At 32.7% G+C, this 13,968-nt stretch overlaps 1 protein-coding gene and 1 long non-coding RNA gene across 7 annotated transcripts in view; one reads left to right on the plus strand and one right to left on the minus strand.

Annotated features, from left to right (window-relative positions):
* The window catches only part of LOC128022747 (uncharacterized), a 56,252-nt gene that overhangs the window by 20,941 nt on the left and 21,343 nt on the right, over positions 1 to 13,968 (minus strand). For 5 of the 6 annotated variants that reach the window (XR_008185988.1, XR_008185990.1, XR_008185992.1 and 2 more), the window contains 3 exons: positions 11,873 to 12,914; positions 8,289 to 9,783; positions 1,045 to 2,157 (listed from right to left, as the gene is read on the minus strand). This is a non-coding gene — a long non-coding RNA (uncharacterized LOC128022747). Of the gene's footprint in view, positions 1 to 1,044; positions 2,158 to 8,288; positions 9,784 to 11,872; positions 12,915 to 13,319; positions 13,962 to 13,968 lie in introns of those variants that run through there. The other variant, XR_008185993.1, reaches the window with a different exon arrangement.
* The window catches only part of LOC128022746 (uncharacterized), a 53,956-nt gene that overhangs the window by 19,652 nt on the left and 20,336 nt on the right, over positions 1 to 13,968 (plus strand). Inside the window, exon 3 of the mRNA XM_052610547.1 lies at positions 10,385 to 10,458. Within this exon, the coding sequence (XP_052466507.1) occupies positions 10,385 to 10,458 (74 nt within the window). The remainder of the gene's footprint in view (positions 1 to 10,384; positions 10,459 to 13,968) is intronic.

Here is a 13,968-nt window from a genome sequence, read left to right on the forward strand (position 1 = left end):
GTTATAACATTTTACATCTCATTGAATCAATGTTTTCCATTTTGTTCATACATACACATCATTTTTTACAATTTTGCCACATTGTGATTACAGTGAAACCTGAATGACATCTAAACTCTTAAAAACTAAAAATTTAAAATTCATCCATACATCCTGGTTGGCCGAGACCACCCCAGAGGCACAAAGGCCTATTAATACAAATAGAAATCCCACAAATTATCAAAACTGTGTAAAGTAATGCATAATTTCATTCTAAACCAGCATGCAAAATTTAAGAAAGATAGGGCAAAAAAAAATAACAACAACACTTTAACAGTTATGTTTAAAAACACAGTGTTGTTTGAGTAAATGCAATTTATAACCACTAGATGGCAGCGGAAGACCACTAATGGGCTCATTCATCTAGTACAGTTTTTATGAATTCATGGCAAAACATTAATAAATTAACTGTTATAACATTTTAAATCTCATTGATTTGATGTTTTCCATTTTGATCATACAGATGTATCAGTTTTTAAAATTTTGCCACATTATGATTACAGTTTAACCTGAAAATGACATCTAAACTCTAAAAAAGAGAAGACTTGCAATAAGTTTATTGTCACCTATCACTTATTTCAAATACCTATATCTGCAACAAAATGTTTGTGCATATATATGTGTGTCTTTGTGTGTGTGTGTGTGTGTCTGAGTTGTATCTTTTTTTATTTTTTTCAGATGGAGATGTTTTCTTCCCTGAGCTCAATTTAATTTTTTTTAATTTTTGGGTCTGTGAAGATTTTAAACTATATACAAGTACACAAGCCTTTTATGGCGACGTTTCGACAACCTTCTGTGTCTTCTTCAGGCATGACTTGTGTAAAATACATATTTTCTTCACTGAGCTCAATTTAATTTTTTAATTTTATTTCTAAACACCATTTAGGCTCCTAGGCATTTAGGGCCTAGGCTCCTCCCCTCTGTTTATTTATGCTGCCATGCCCGGGGAGGGTTCACTGCGTTCACTTTGCCCCCATAATTTTTCTCTGCCCAGGAAGAGGCCACCTCGAAGGCCGAGGCCAATTTGTTTATTTTTGAATTTTTAAATTTTTCAGAGCCTTTTCTTTGAATAAAAGCTGTGTGTTTGTAATAAAAGAATCCATCATTAACTTTAAACTATTTGTTTTTGCCTAAAATATGAGATTTTAAACTATATACAAGTACACAAGCCTTTTATCGCGACGTTTCGACAGCTTTCTGTGTCTTCTTCAGGCATGACTTGTGTAAAATAAATGTTTTCTTCTCTGAGCTCAATTTAATTTTTTAGAATTAAAAGCTCCTCCCCTCTGTTTATTTTGTAATTTTTTAAATTTTCAGAGCCTTTTCTTTGAATATATCAAGCACTTAAAAGTGCATTTTTTTAATTTAAGCACTCTTTCATCTTCCCTTACACTCTTATAAGTTAAATTTTTTTGTTTTAGTGTACACTTTTTTGTGTTACTATCTTCACAGACCCATTTATTTCTTTTTCACTTTCACACACTTATTTGTGTTTTTAGCACCCCTTTGTTTTATTTTACAACACATATTAATCCACATGACCATCACAATAATCCACAAGTAATCCACATGACTCCAGTCCATCAATTAACGTCATGTGAAGCAAAAAGCTGTGTGTTTGTAATAAAAGAATCCATCATTAACTTTAAACTATTTGTTTTTGCCTAAAATATGAGATTTTAAACTATATACAAGTACACAAGCCTTTTATCGCGACGTTTCGACAGCTTTCTGTGTCTTCTTCAGGCATGACTTGTGTAAAATAAATGTTTTCTTCTCTGAGCTCAATTTAATTTTTTAGAATTAAAAGCTCCTCCCCTCTGTTTATTTTGTAATTTTTAAAATTTTCAGAGCCTTTTCTTTGAATATATCAAGCATCTTTAAAGTGCATTTTTTTAATTTTAGCACTCTTTCATCTTCCCTTACACTCTTATAAGTTTACTTTTTTTGTTTTAATGTACACTTTTTTTGTGTTACTATCTTGCCCTCAGTGTGTCCCCTTGTCAGCAATGTGGGGGATGTTTGGACCTCTATGTATGTGTCTAATATAGAGAACATTTAAACACAAATAATAATTCTTAATAAATATGAGTGAAAGTCAGCTGATGGTTTGTTGACCTCTTTTCGCCAGCCTGGAGTTTCTGAGCCTCTGTTTGCAGAAGTGTTATAACATTTTACATCTCATTGAATCAATGTTTTCCATTTTGTTCATACATACACATCATTTTTTACAATTTTGCCACATTGTGATTACAGTGAAACCTGAATGACATCTAAACTCTTAAAAACTAAAAATTTAAAATTCATCCATACATCCTGGTTGGCCGAGACCACCCCAGAGGCACAAAGGCCTATTAATACAAATAGAAATCCCACAAATTATCAAAACTGTGTAAAGTAATGCATAATTTCATTCTAAACCAGCATGCAAAATTTAAGAAAGATAGGGCAAAAAAAAATAACAACAACACTTTAACAGTTATGTTTAAAAACACAGTGTTGTTTGAGTAAATGCAATTTATAACCACTAGATGGCAGCGGAAGACCACTAATGGGCTCATTCATCTAGTACAGTTTTTATGAATTCATGGCAAAACATTAATAAATTAACTGTTATAACATTTTAAATCTCATTGATTTGATGTTTTCCATTTTGATCATACAGATGTATCAGTTTTTAAAATTTTGCCACATTATGATTACAGTTTAACCTGAAAATGACATCTAAACTCTAAAAAAGAGAAGACTTGCAATAAGTTTATTGTCACCTATCACTTATTTCAAATACCTATATCTGCAACAAAATGTTTGTGCATATATATGTGTGTCTTTGTGTGTGTGTGTGTGTGTGTGTGTCTGAGTTGTATCTTTTTTTATTTTTTTCAGATGGAGATGTTTTCTTCCCTGAGCTCAATTTAATTTTTTTTAATTTTTGGGTCTGTGAAGATTTTAAACTATATACAAGTACACAAGCCTTTTATCGCGACGTTTCGACAACCTTCTGTGTCTTCTTCAGGCATGACTTGTGTAAAATACATATTTTCTTCACTGAGCTCAATTTAATTTTTAAATTTTATTTCTAAACACCATTTAGTCTCCTAGGCATTTAGGGCCTAGGCTCCTCCCCTCTGTTTATTTATGCTGCCATGCCCGGGGAGGGTTCACTGCGTTCACTTTTCCCCCATAATTTTTCTCTGCCCAGGAAGAGGCCACCTCGAAGGCCGAGGCCAATTTGTTTATTTTTGAATTTTTAAATTTTTCAGAGCCTTTTCTTTGAATAAAAGCTGTGTGTTTGTAATAAAAGAATCCATCATTAACTTTAAACTGTTTGTTTTTGCCTAAAATATGAGATTTTAAACTATATACAAGTACACAAGCCTTTTATCGCGACGTTTCGACAGCTTTCTGTGTCTTCTTCAGGCATGACTTGTGTAAAATAAATGTTTTCTTCTCTGAGCTCAATTTAATTTTTTTGAATTAAAATCTCCTCCCCTCTGTTTATTTTGTAATTTTTACAATTTTCAGAGCCTTTTCTTTGAATATATCAAGCATCTTTAAAGTGCATTTTTTGAATTTAAGCACTCTTTCATCTTCCCTTACACTCTTATAAGTTAAATTTTTTTGTTTTAGTGTACACTTTTTTTGTGTTACTATCTTCACAGACCCATTTATTTCTTTTTCACTTTCACACACTTATTTGTGTTTTTAGCACCCCTTTGTTTTATTTTACAACACATATTAATCCACATGACCATCACAATAATCCACATGACTCCAGTCCATCAATTAACGTAATGTGAAGCAAAAAGCTGTGTGTTTGTAATAAAAGAATCCATCATTAACTTTAAACTATTTGTTTTTGCCTAAAATATGAGATTTTAAACTATATACAAGTACACAAGCCTTTTATCGCGACGTTTCGACAGCTTTCTGTGTCTTCTTCAGGCATGACTTGTGTAAAATAAATGTTTTTTTCTCTGAGCTCAATTTAATTTTTTAGAATTAAAAGCTCCTCCCCTCTGTTTATTTTGTAATTTTTTAAATTTTCAGAGCCTTTTCTTTGAATATATCAAGCATCTTTAAAGTGCATTTTTTGAATTTTAGCACTCTTTCATCTTCCCTTACACTCTTATAAGTTTACTTTTTTTGTTTTAGTGTACACTTTTTTTGTGTTACTATCTTGCCCTCAGTGTGTCCCCTTGTCAGCAATGTGGGGGATGTTTGGACCTCTATGTATGTGTCTAATATAGAGAACATTTAAACACAAATAATAATTCTTAATAAATATGAGTGAAAGTCAGCTGATGGTTTGTTGACCTCTTTTCGCCAGCCTGGGGTTTCTGAGCCTCTGTTTGCAGAAGTGTTATAACATTTTACATCTCATTGAATCAATGTTTTCCATTTTGTTCATACATACACATCATTTTTTACAATTTTGCCACATTGTGATTACAGTGAAACCTGAATGACATCTAAACTCTTAAAAACTTGTTTAATCATTTATTTTCAGTGTGTGTGTGTGTCTGTCTTTTGGATGTGTTTAAATGTCATCCATACATCCTGGTTGGCCGAGACCACCCCAGAGGCACAAAGGCCTATTAATACAAATAGAAATCCCACAAATTATCAAAACTGTGTAAAGTAATGCATAATTTCATTCTAAACAAGCATGCAAAATTTAAGAGAGATAGGGCAAAAAAAAAAAATAACAACAACACTTTAACAGTTATGTTTAAAAACACAGTGTTGTTTGAGTAAATGCAATTTATAACCACTAGATGGCAGCGGAAGACCACTAATGGGCTCATTCATCTAGTACAGTTTTTATGAATTCATGGCAAAACATTAATAAATTAACTGTTATAACATTTTAAATCTCATTGATTTGATGTTTTCCATTTTGATCATACAGATGTATCAGTTTTTACAATTTTGCCACATTATGATTACAGTTTAACCTGAAAATGACATCTAAACTCTAAAAAAGAGAAGACTTGCAATAAGTTTATTGTCACCTATCACTTATTTCAAATACCTATATCTGCAACAAAATGTTTGTGCATATATATGTGTGTCTTTGTGTGTGTGTGTGTGTGTCTGAGTTGTATCTTTTTTTATTTTTTTCAGATGGAGATGTTTTCTTCCCTGAGCTCAATTTAATTTTTTTAAATTTTTGGGTCTGTGAAGATTTTAAACTATATACAAGTACACAAGCCTTTTATCGCGACGTTTCGACAACCTTCTGTGTCTTCTTCAGGCATGACTTGTGTAAAATACATATTTTCTTCACTGAGCTCAATTTAATTTTTATATTTTATTTCTAAACACCATTTAGGCTCCTAGGCATTTAGGGCCTAGGCTCCTCCCCTCTGTTTATTTATGCTGCCATGCCCGGGGAGGGTTCACTGCGTTCACTTTGCCCCCATAATTTTTCTCTGCCCAGGAAGAGGCCACCTCGAAGGCAGAGGCCAATTTGTTTATTTTTGAATTTTTAAATTTTTCAGAGCCTTTTCTTTGAATATATCAAGCACTTAAAAGTGCATTTTTTTAATTTAAGCACTCTTTCATCTTCCCTTACACTCTTATAAGTTAAATTTTTTTGTTTTAGTGTACACTTTTTTGTGTTACTATCTTCACAGACCCATTTATTTCTTTTTCACTTTCACACACTTATTTGTGTTTTTAGCACCCCTTTGTTTTATTTTACAACACATATTAATCCACATGACCATCACAATAATCCACAAGTAATCCACATGACTCCAGTCCATCAATTAACGTCGTGTGAAGCAAAAAGCTGTGTGTTTGTAATAAAAGAATCCATCATTAACTTTAAACTATTTGTTTTTGCCTAAAATATGAGATTTTAAACTATATACAAGTACACAAGCCTTTTATCGCGACGTTTCGACAGCTTTCTGTGTCTTCTTCAGGCATGACTTGTGTAAAATAAATGTTTTCTTCTCTGAGCTCAATTTAATTTTTTAGAATTAAAAGCTCCTCCCCTCTGTTTATTTTGTAATTTTTTAAATTTTCAGAGCCTTTTCTTTGAATATATCAAGCATCTTTAAAGTGCATTTTTTGAATTTTAGCACTCTTTCATCTTCCCTTACACTCTTATAAGTTTACTTTTTTTGTTTTAGTGTACACTTTTTTTGTGTTACTATCTTGCCCTCAGTGTGTCCCCTTGTCAGCAATGTGGGGGATGTTTGGACCTCTATGTATGTGCTTAATATAGAGAACATTTAAACACAAATAATAATTCTTAATAAATATGAGTGAAAGTCAGCTGATGGTTTGTTGACCTCTTTTCGCCAGCCTGGGGTTTCTGAGCCTCTGTTTGCAGAAGTGTTATAACATTTTACATCTCATTGAATCAATGTTTTCCATTTTGTTCATACATACACATCATTTTTTACAATTTTGCCACATTGTGATTACAGTGAAACCTGAATGACATCTAAACTCTTAAAAACTAAAAATTTAAAATTCATCCATACATCCTGGTTGGCCGAGACCACCCCAGAGGCACAAAGGCCTATTAATACAAATAGAAATCCCACAAATTATCAAAACTGTGTAAAGTAATGCATAATTTCATTCTAAACAAGCTTGCAAAATTTAAGAGGGATAGGGCAAAAAAAAAAAAATAACAACAACACTTTAACAGTTATGTTTAAAAACACAGTGTTGTTTGAGTAAATGCAATTTATAACCACTAGATGGCAGCGGAAGACCACTAATGGGCTCATTCATCTAGTACAGTTTTTATGAATTCATGGCAAAACATTAATAAATTAACTGTTATAACATTTTAAATCTCATTGATTTGATGTTTTCCATTTTGATCATACAGATGTATCAGTTTTTACAATTTTGCCACATTATGATTACAGTTTAACCTGAAAATGACATCTAAACTCTAAAAAAGAGAAGACTTGCAATAAGTTTATTGTCACCTATCACTTATTTCAAATACCTATATCTGCAACAAAATGTTTGTGCATATATATGTGTGTCTTTGTGTGTGTGTGTGTGTGTCTGAGTTGTATATTTTTTTATTTTTTTCAGATGGAGATGTTTTCTTCCCTGAGCTCAATTTAATTTTTTTAAATTTTTGGGTCTGTGAAGATTTTAAACTATATACAAGTACACAAGCCTTTTATCGCGACGTTTCGACAACCTTCTGTGTCTTCTTCAGGCATGACTTGTGTAAAATACATATTTTCTTCACTGAGCTCAATTTAATTTTTATATTTTATTTCTAAACACCATTTAGTCTCCTAGGCATTTAGGGCCTAGGCTCCTCCCCTCTGTTTATTTATGCTGCCATGCCCGGGGAGGGTTCACTGCGTTCACTTTGCCCCCATAATTTTTCTCTGCCCAGGAAGAGGCCACCTCGAAGGCCGAGGCCAATTTGTTTATTTTTGAATTTTTAAATTTTTCAGAGCCTTTTCTTTGAATATATCAAGCACTTAAAAGTGCATTTTTTTAATTTAAGCACTCTTTCATCTTCCCTTACACTCTTATAAGTTAAATTTTTTTGTTTTAGTGTACACTTTTTTGTGTTACTATCTTCACAGACCCATTTATTTCTTTTTCACTTTCACACACTTATTTGTGTTTTTAGCACCCCTTTGTTTTATTTTACAACACATATTAATCCACATGACCATCACAATAATCCACAAGTAATCCACATGACTCCAGTCCATCAATTAACGTCGTGTGAAGCAAAAAGCTGTGTGTTTGTAATAAAAGAATCCATCATTAACTTTAAACTATTTGTTTTTGCCTAAAATATGAGATTTTAAACTATATACAAGTACACAAGCCTTTTATCGCGACGTTTCGACAGCTTTCTGTGTCTTCTTCAGGCATGACTTGTGTAAAATAAATGTTTTCTTCTCTGAGCTCAATTTAATTTTTTAGAATTAAAAGCTCCTCCCCTCTGTTTATTTTGTAATTTTTTAAATTTTCAGAGCCTTTTCTTTGAATATATCAAGCATCTTTAAAGTGCATTTTTTGAATTTTAGCACTCTTTCATCTTCCCTTACACTCTTATAAGTTTACTTTTTTTGTTTTAGTGTACACTTTTTTTGTGTTACTATCTTGCCCTCAGTGTGTCCCCTTGTCAGCAATGTGGGGGATGTTTGGACCTCTATGTATGTGCTTAATATAGAGAACATTTAAACACAAATAATAATTCTTAATAAATATGAGTGAAAGTCAGCTGATGGTTTGTTGACCTCTTTTCGCCAGCCTGGGGTTTCTGAGCCTCTGTTTGCAGAAGTGTTATAACATTTTACATCTCATTGAATCAATGTTTTCCATTTTGTTCATACATACACATCATTTTTTACAATTTTGCCACATTGTGATTACAGTGAAACCTGAAAGACATCTAAACTCTTAAAAACTAAAAATTTAAAATTCATCCATACATCCTGGTTGGCCGAGACCACCCCAGAGGCACAAAGGCCTATTAATACAAATAGAAATCCCACAAATTATCAAAACTGTGTAAAGTAATGCATAATTTCATTCTAAACAAGCTTGCAAAATTTAAGAGGGATAGGGCAAAAAAAAAAAAAAACAACAACACTTTAACAGTTATGTTTAAAAACACAGTGTTGTTTGAGTAAATGCAATTTATAACCACTAGATGGCAGCGGAAGACCACTAATGGGCTCATTCATCTAGTACAGTTTTTATGAATTCATGGCAAAACATTAATAAATTAACTGTTATAACATTTTAAATCTCATTGATTTGATGTTTTCCATTTTGATCATACAGATGTATCAGTTTTTACAATTTTGCCACATTATGATTACAGTTTAACCTGAAAATGACATCTAAACTCTAAAAAAGAGAAGACTTGCAATAAGTTTATTGTCACCTATCACTTATTTCAAATACCTATATGTGCAACAAAATGTTTGTGCATATATATGTGTGTCTTTGTGTGTGTGTGTGTGTCTGAGTTGTATCTTTTTTTATTTTTTTCAGATGGAGATGTTTTCTTCCCTGAGCTCAATTTAATTTTTTTTAATTTTTGGGTCTGTGAAGATTTTAAACTATATACAAGTACACAAGCCTTTTATCGCGACGTTTCGACAACCTTCTGTGTCTTCTTCAGGCATGACTTGTGTAAAATACATATTTTCTTCACTGAGCTCAATTTAATTTGTAAATTTTATTTCTAAACACCATTTAGTCTCCTAGGCATTTAGGGCCTAGGCTCCTCCCCTCTGTTTATTTATGCTGCCATGCCCGGGGAGGGTTCACTGCGTTCACTTTGCCCCCATAATTTTTCTCTGCCCAGGAAGAGGCCACCTCGAAGGCCGAGGCCAATTTGTTTATTTTTGAATTTTTAAATTTTTCAGAGCCTTTTCTTTGAATAAAAGCTGTGTGTTTGTAATAAAAGAATCCATCATTAACTTTAAACTATTTGTTTTTGCCTAAAATATGAGATTTTAAACTATATACAAGTACACAAGCCTTTTATCGCGACGTTTCGACAGCTTTCTGTGTCTTTTTCAGGCATGACTTGTGTAAAATAAATGTTTTCTTCTCTGAGCTCAATTTAATTTTTTAGAATTAAAAGCTCCTCCCCTCTGTTTATTTTGTAATTTTTTTTTTTTTTCAGAGCCTTTTCTTTGAATATATCAAGCATCTTTAAAGTGCATTTTTTGAATTTAAGCACTCTTTCATCTTCCCTTACACTCTTATAAGTTTACTCTTTTTGTTTTAGTGTACACTTTTTTTGTGATACTATCTTCACAGACCCAAAAATTTGATTTCTAAACACCATTTAGGCTCCTATATACAAGCAGGGCCTAGGCTCCTCCCCTCTATTTATTTTTGAATTTTTTAATTTTTCAGAGCCTTTTCTTTGAATATATCAAGCACTTAAAAGTGCATTTTTTGAATTTAAGCACTCTTTCATCTTTTCTTACACTCCTAGAAGTTTAATTTTTTTTGTTTTAGTGTACACTTTTTTGTGTTACTATCTTCACAGACCCATTTATTTCTTTTTCACTTACATACATGGTGTTTAGAAAGAAAATTAAAAAAATTAAATTGAGCTCAGTGAAGAAAATATGTATTTTACACAAGTCATGCCTGAAGAAGACACAGAAGGTTGTCGAAACGTCACGATAAAAGGCTTGGGTACTTGTATATAGTTTAAAATCTCGACAGCTTTCTGTGTCTTCTTCAAGCACTTAAAAGTGCATTTTTTGAATTTAAGCACTCTTTCATCTTCCCTTACACTCTTATAAGTTTAAGAGTCTATTTACATGACTCTTAACCCATATGTATCTTTTTTGATTTTTTTCAGATGGAGACATCCAGTATGGTTTTCCGGAAAGGGAGACCAGCGAGGCCCAGAGAGAGAGGCACGGGCTGAGTTAGGTAAGTAGAAATCTCAAATTTTATTTCTAAACACCATTTAGGCTCCTAGGCATTTAGGGCCTAGGCTCCTGCCCTCTGTTTATTTATGCTGCGGTGCCCGGGGAGGGTTCGGTGCGGGATTTCCACGATGAATCGAACCGACAACCTTACGGTTAGGAGTCAAACTCTCTAACCACTAGGGCGCGACATCGAACAAGTCAATACAGTAAAAATATGAAAGAGAACACATTGTTTAGGTCTTAAATCTCTTAAAGCCATCAGAAAAAAATTTAAAAATTCAAAAATAAACAGAGGGGAGGAGCCTAGGCTCTAAGTTTAATTTTTTTGTTTTAGTGTACACAAATTGGACGATAAAGAAATTGCTAACAATAGTAGGACTATAATAGAGCATGTTTTAGGTTGTTAGGCGTTTAGATGCAGAAATGGACAAAAAAGTGTACACTAAAACAAAAAAATTAAACTTATAAGAGTGTAAGGGAAGATGAAAGAGTGCTTAAATAAAAAAAAATGCACTTTTAAGTGCTTGATATATTCAAAGAAAAGGCTCTGAAAAATGTAAAAATTCAAAAATAAACAAATTGGCCTCGGACTTCGAGGTGGCCTCTTCCTGGGCAGAGAAAACACCATTTAGGCTCCTAGGCATTTAGGGCCTAGGCTCCTCCCCTCTGTTTATTTATGCTGCCATGCCCGGGGAAGGTTCACTGTGTTCACTTTGCCCCCATAATTTTTCTCTGCCCAGGAAGAGGCCACCTCGAAGTCCGAGGCCAATTTGTTTATTTTTGAATTTTTAAATTTTTCAGAGCCTTTTCTTTGAATATATCAAGCACTTAAAAGTGCATTTTTTTAATTTAAGCACTCTTTCATCTTCCCTTACACTCTTATAAGTTAAATTGTTTTGTTTTAGTGTACACTTTTTTGTGTTACTATCTTCACAGACCCATTTATTTCTTTTTCACTTTCACACACTTATTTGTGTTTTTAGCACCCCTTTGTTTTATTTTACAACACATATTAATCCACATGACCATCACAATAATCCACAAGTAATCCACATGACTCCAGTCCATCAATTAACGTCATGTGAAGCAAAAAGCTGTGTGTTTGTAATAAAAGAATCCATCATTAACTTTAAACTATTTGTTTTTGCCTAAAATATGAGATTTTAAACTATATACAAGTACACAAGCCTTTTATCGCGACGTTTCGACAGCTTTCTGTGTCTTCTTCAGGCATGACTTGTGTAAAATAAATGTTTTCTTCTCTGAGCTCAATTTAATTTTTTAGAATTAAAAGCTCCTCCCCTCTGTTTATTTTGTAATTTTTAAAATTTTCAGAGCCTTTTCTTTGAATATATCAAGCATCTTTTTTGAATTTTAGCACTCTTTCATCTTCCCTTACACTCTTATAAGTTTACTTTTTTTGTTTTAGTGTACACTTTTTTTGTGTTACTATCTTGCCCTCAGTGTGTCCCCTTGTCAGCAATGTGGGGGATGTTTGGACCTCTATGTATGTGTCTAATATAGAGAACATTTAAACACAAATAATAATTCTTAATAAATATGAGTGAAAGTCAGCTGATGGTTTGTTGACCTCTTTTCGCCAGCCTGGAGTTTCTGAGCCTCTGTTTGCAGAAGTGTTATAACATTTTACATCTCATTGAATCAATGTTTTCCATTTTGTTCATACATACACATCATTTTTTACAATTTTGCCACATTGTGATTACAGTGAAACCTGAATGACATCTAAACTCTTAAAAACTAAAAATTTAAAATTCATCCATACATCCTGGTTGGCCGAGACCACCCCAGAGGCACAAAGGCCTATTAATACAAATAGAAATCCCACAAATTATCAAAACTGTGTAAAGTAATGCATAATTTCATTCTAAACAAGCATGCAAAATTTAAGAGAGATAGGGCAAAAAAAAAAACAACAACACTTTAACAGTTATGTTTAAAAACACAGTGTTGTTTGAGTAAATGCAATTTATAACCACTAGATGGCAGCGGAAGACCACTAATGGGCTCATTCATCTAGTACAGTTTTTATGAATTCATGGCAAAACATTAATAAATTAACTGTTATAACATTTTAAATCTCATTGATTTGATGTTTTCCATTTTGATCATACAGATGTATCAGTTTTTACAATTTTGCCACATTATGATTACAGTTTAACCTGAAAATGACATCTAAACTCTAAAAAAGAGAAGACTTGCAATAAGTTTATTGTCACCTATCACTTATTTCAAATACCTATATCTGCAACAAAATGTTTGTGCATATATATGTGTGTCTTTGTGTGTGTGTGTGTGTGTGTGTCTGAGTTGTATCTTTTTTTATTTTTTTCAGATGGAGATGTTTTCTTCCCTGAGCTCAATTTAATTTTTTTTAATTTTTGGGTCTGTGAAGATTTTAAACTATATACAAGTACACAAGCCTTTTATCGCGACCTTTCGACAACCTTCTGTGTCTTCTTCAGGCATGACTTGTGTAAAATACATATTTTCTTCACTGAGCTCAATTTAATTTTTAAATTTTATTTCTAAACACCATTTAGGCTCCTAGGCATTTAGGGCCTAGGCTCCTCCCCTCTGTTTATTTATGCTGCCATGCCCGGGGAGGGTTCACTGCGTTCACTTTGCCCCCCATAATTTTTCTCTGCCCAGGAAGAGGCCACCTCGAAGGCCGAGGCCAATTTGTTTATTTTTGAATTTTTAAATTTTTCAGAGCCTTTTCTTTGAATAAAAGCTGTGTGTTTGTAATAAAAGAATCCATCATTAACTTTAAACTATTTGTTTTTGCCTAAAATATGAGATTTTAAACTATATACTAGTACACAAGCCTTTTATCGCGACGTTTCGACAGCTTTCTGTGTCTTCTTCAGGCATGACTTGTGTAAAATAAATGTTTTCTTCTCTGAGCTCAATTTAATTTTTTATAAATAAAAGCTCCTCCCCTCTGTTTATTTTGTAATTTTTTAAATTTTCAGAGCCTTTTCTTTGAATATATCAAGCATCTTTAAAGTGCATTTTTTGAATTTAAGCACTCCTTCATCTTCCCTTACACTCTTATTAGTTTACTCTTTTTGTTTTAGTGTACACTTTTTTTGTGATACTATCTTCACAGACCCAAAAATGTTATTTCTAAACACCATTTAGGCTCCTATATACAAGCAGGGCCTAGGCTCCTCCCCTCTGTTTATTTTTGAATTTTTAAATTTTTCAGAGCCTTTTCTTTGAATATATCAAGCACTTAAAAGTGCATTTTTTGAATTTAAGCACTCTTTCATCTTTTCTTACACTCTTAGAAGTTTAATATTTTTTGTTTTAGTGTACACTTTTTTGTGTTACTATCTTCACAGACCCATTTATTTCTTTTTCACTTACATACATGGTGTTTAGAAAGAAAATTAAAAAAATTAAATTGAGCTCAGTGAAGAAAATATGTATTTTACACAAGTCATGCCTGAAGAAGACACAGAAGGTTGTCGAAACGTCACGATAA

The sequence above is a fragment of the Carassius gibelio genome, chromosome A11, assembly GCF_023724105.1.
Source record: "Carassius gibelio isolate Cgi1373 ecotype wild population from Czech Republic chromosome A11, carGib1.2-hapl.c, whole genome shotgun sequence".
In the NCBI taxonomy this organism is placed as follows: Eukaryota; Metazoa; Chordata; class Actinopteri; order Cypriniformes; family Cyprinidae; genus Carassius; species Carassius gibelio.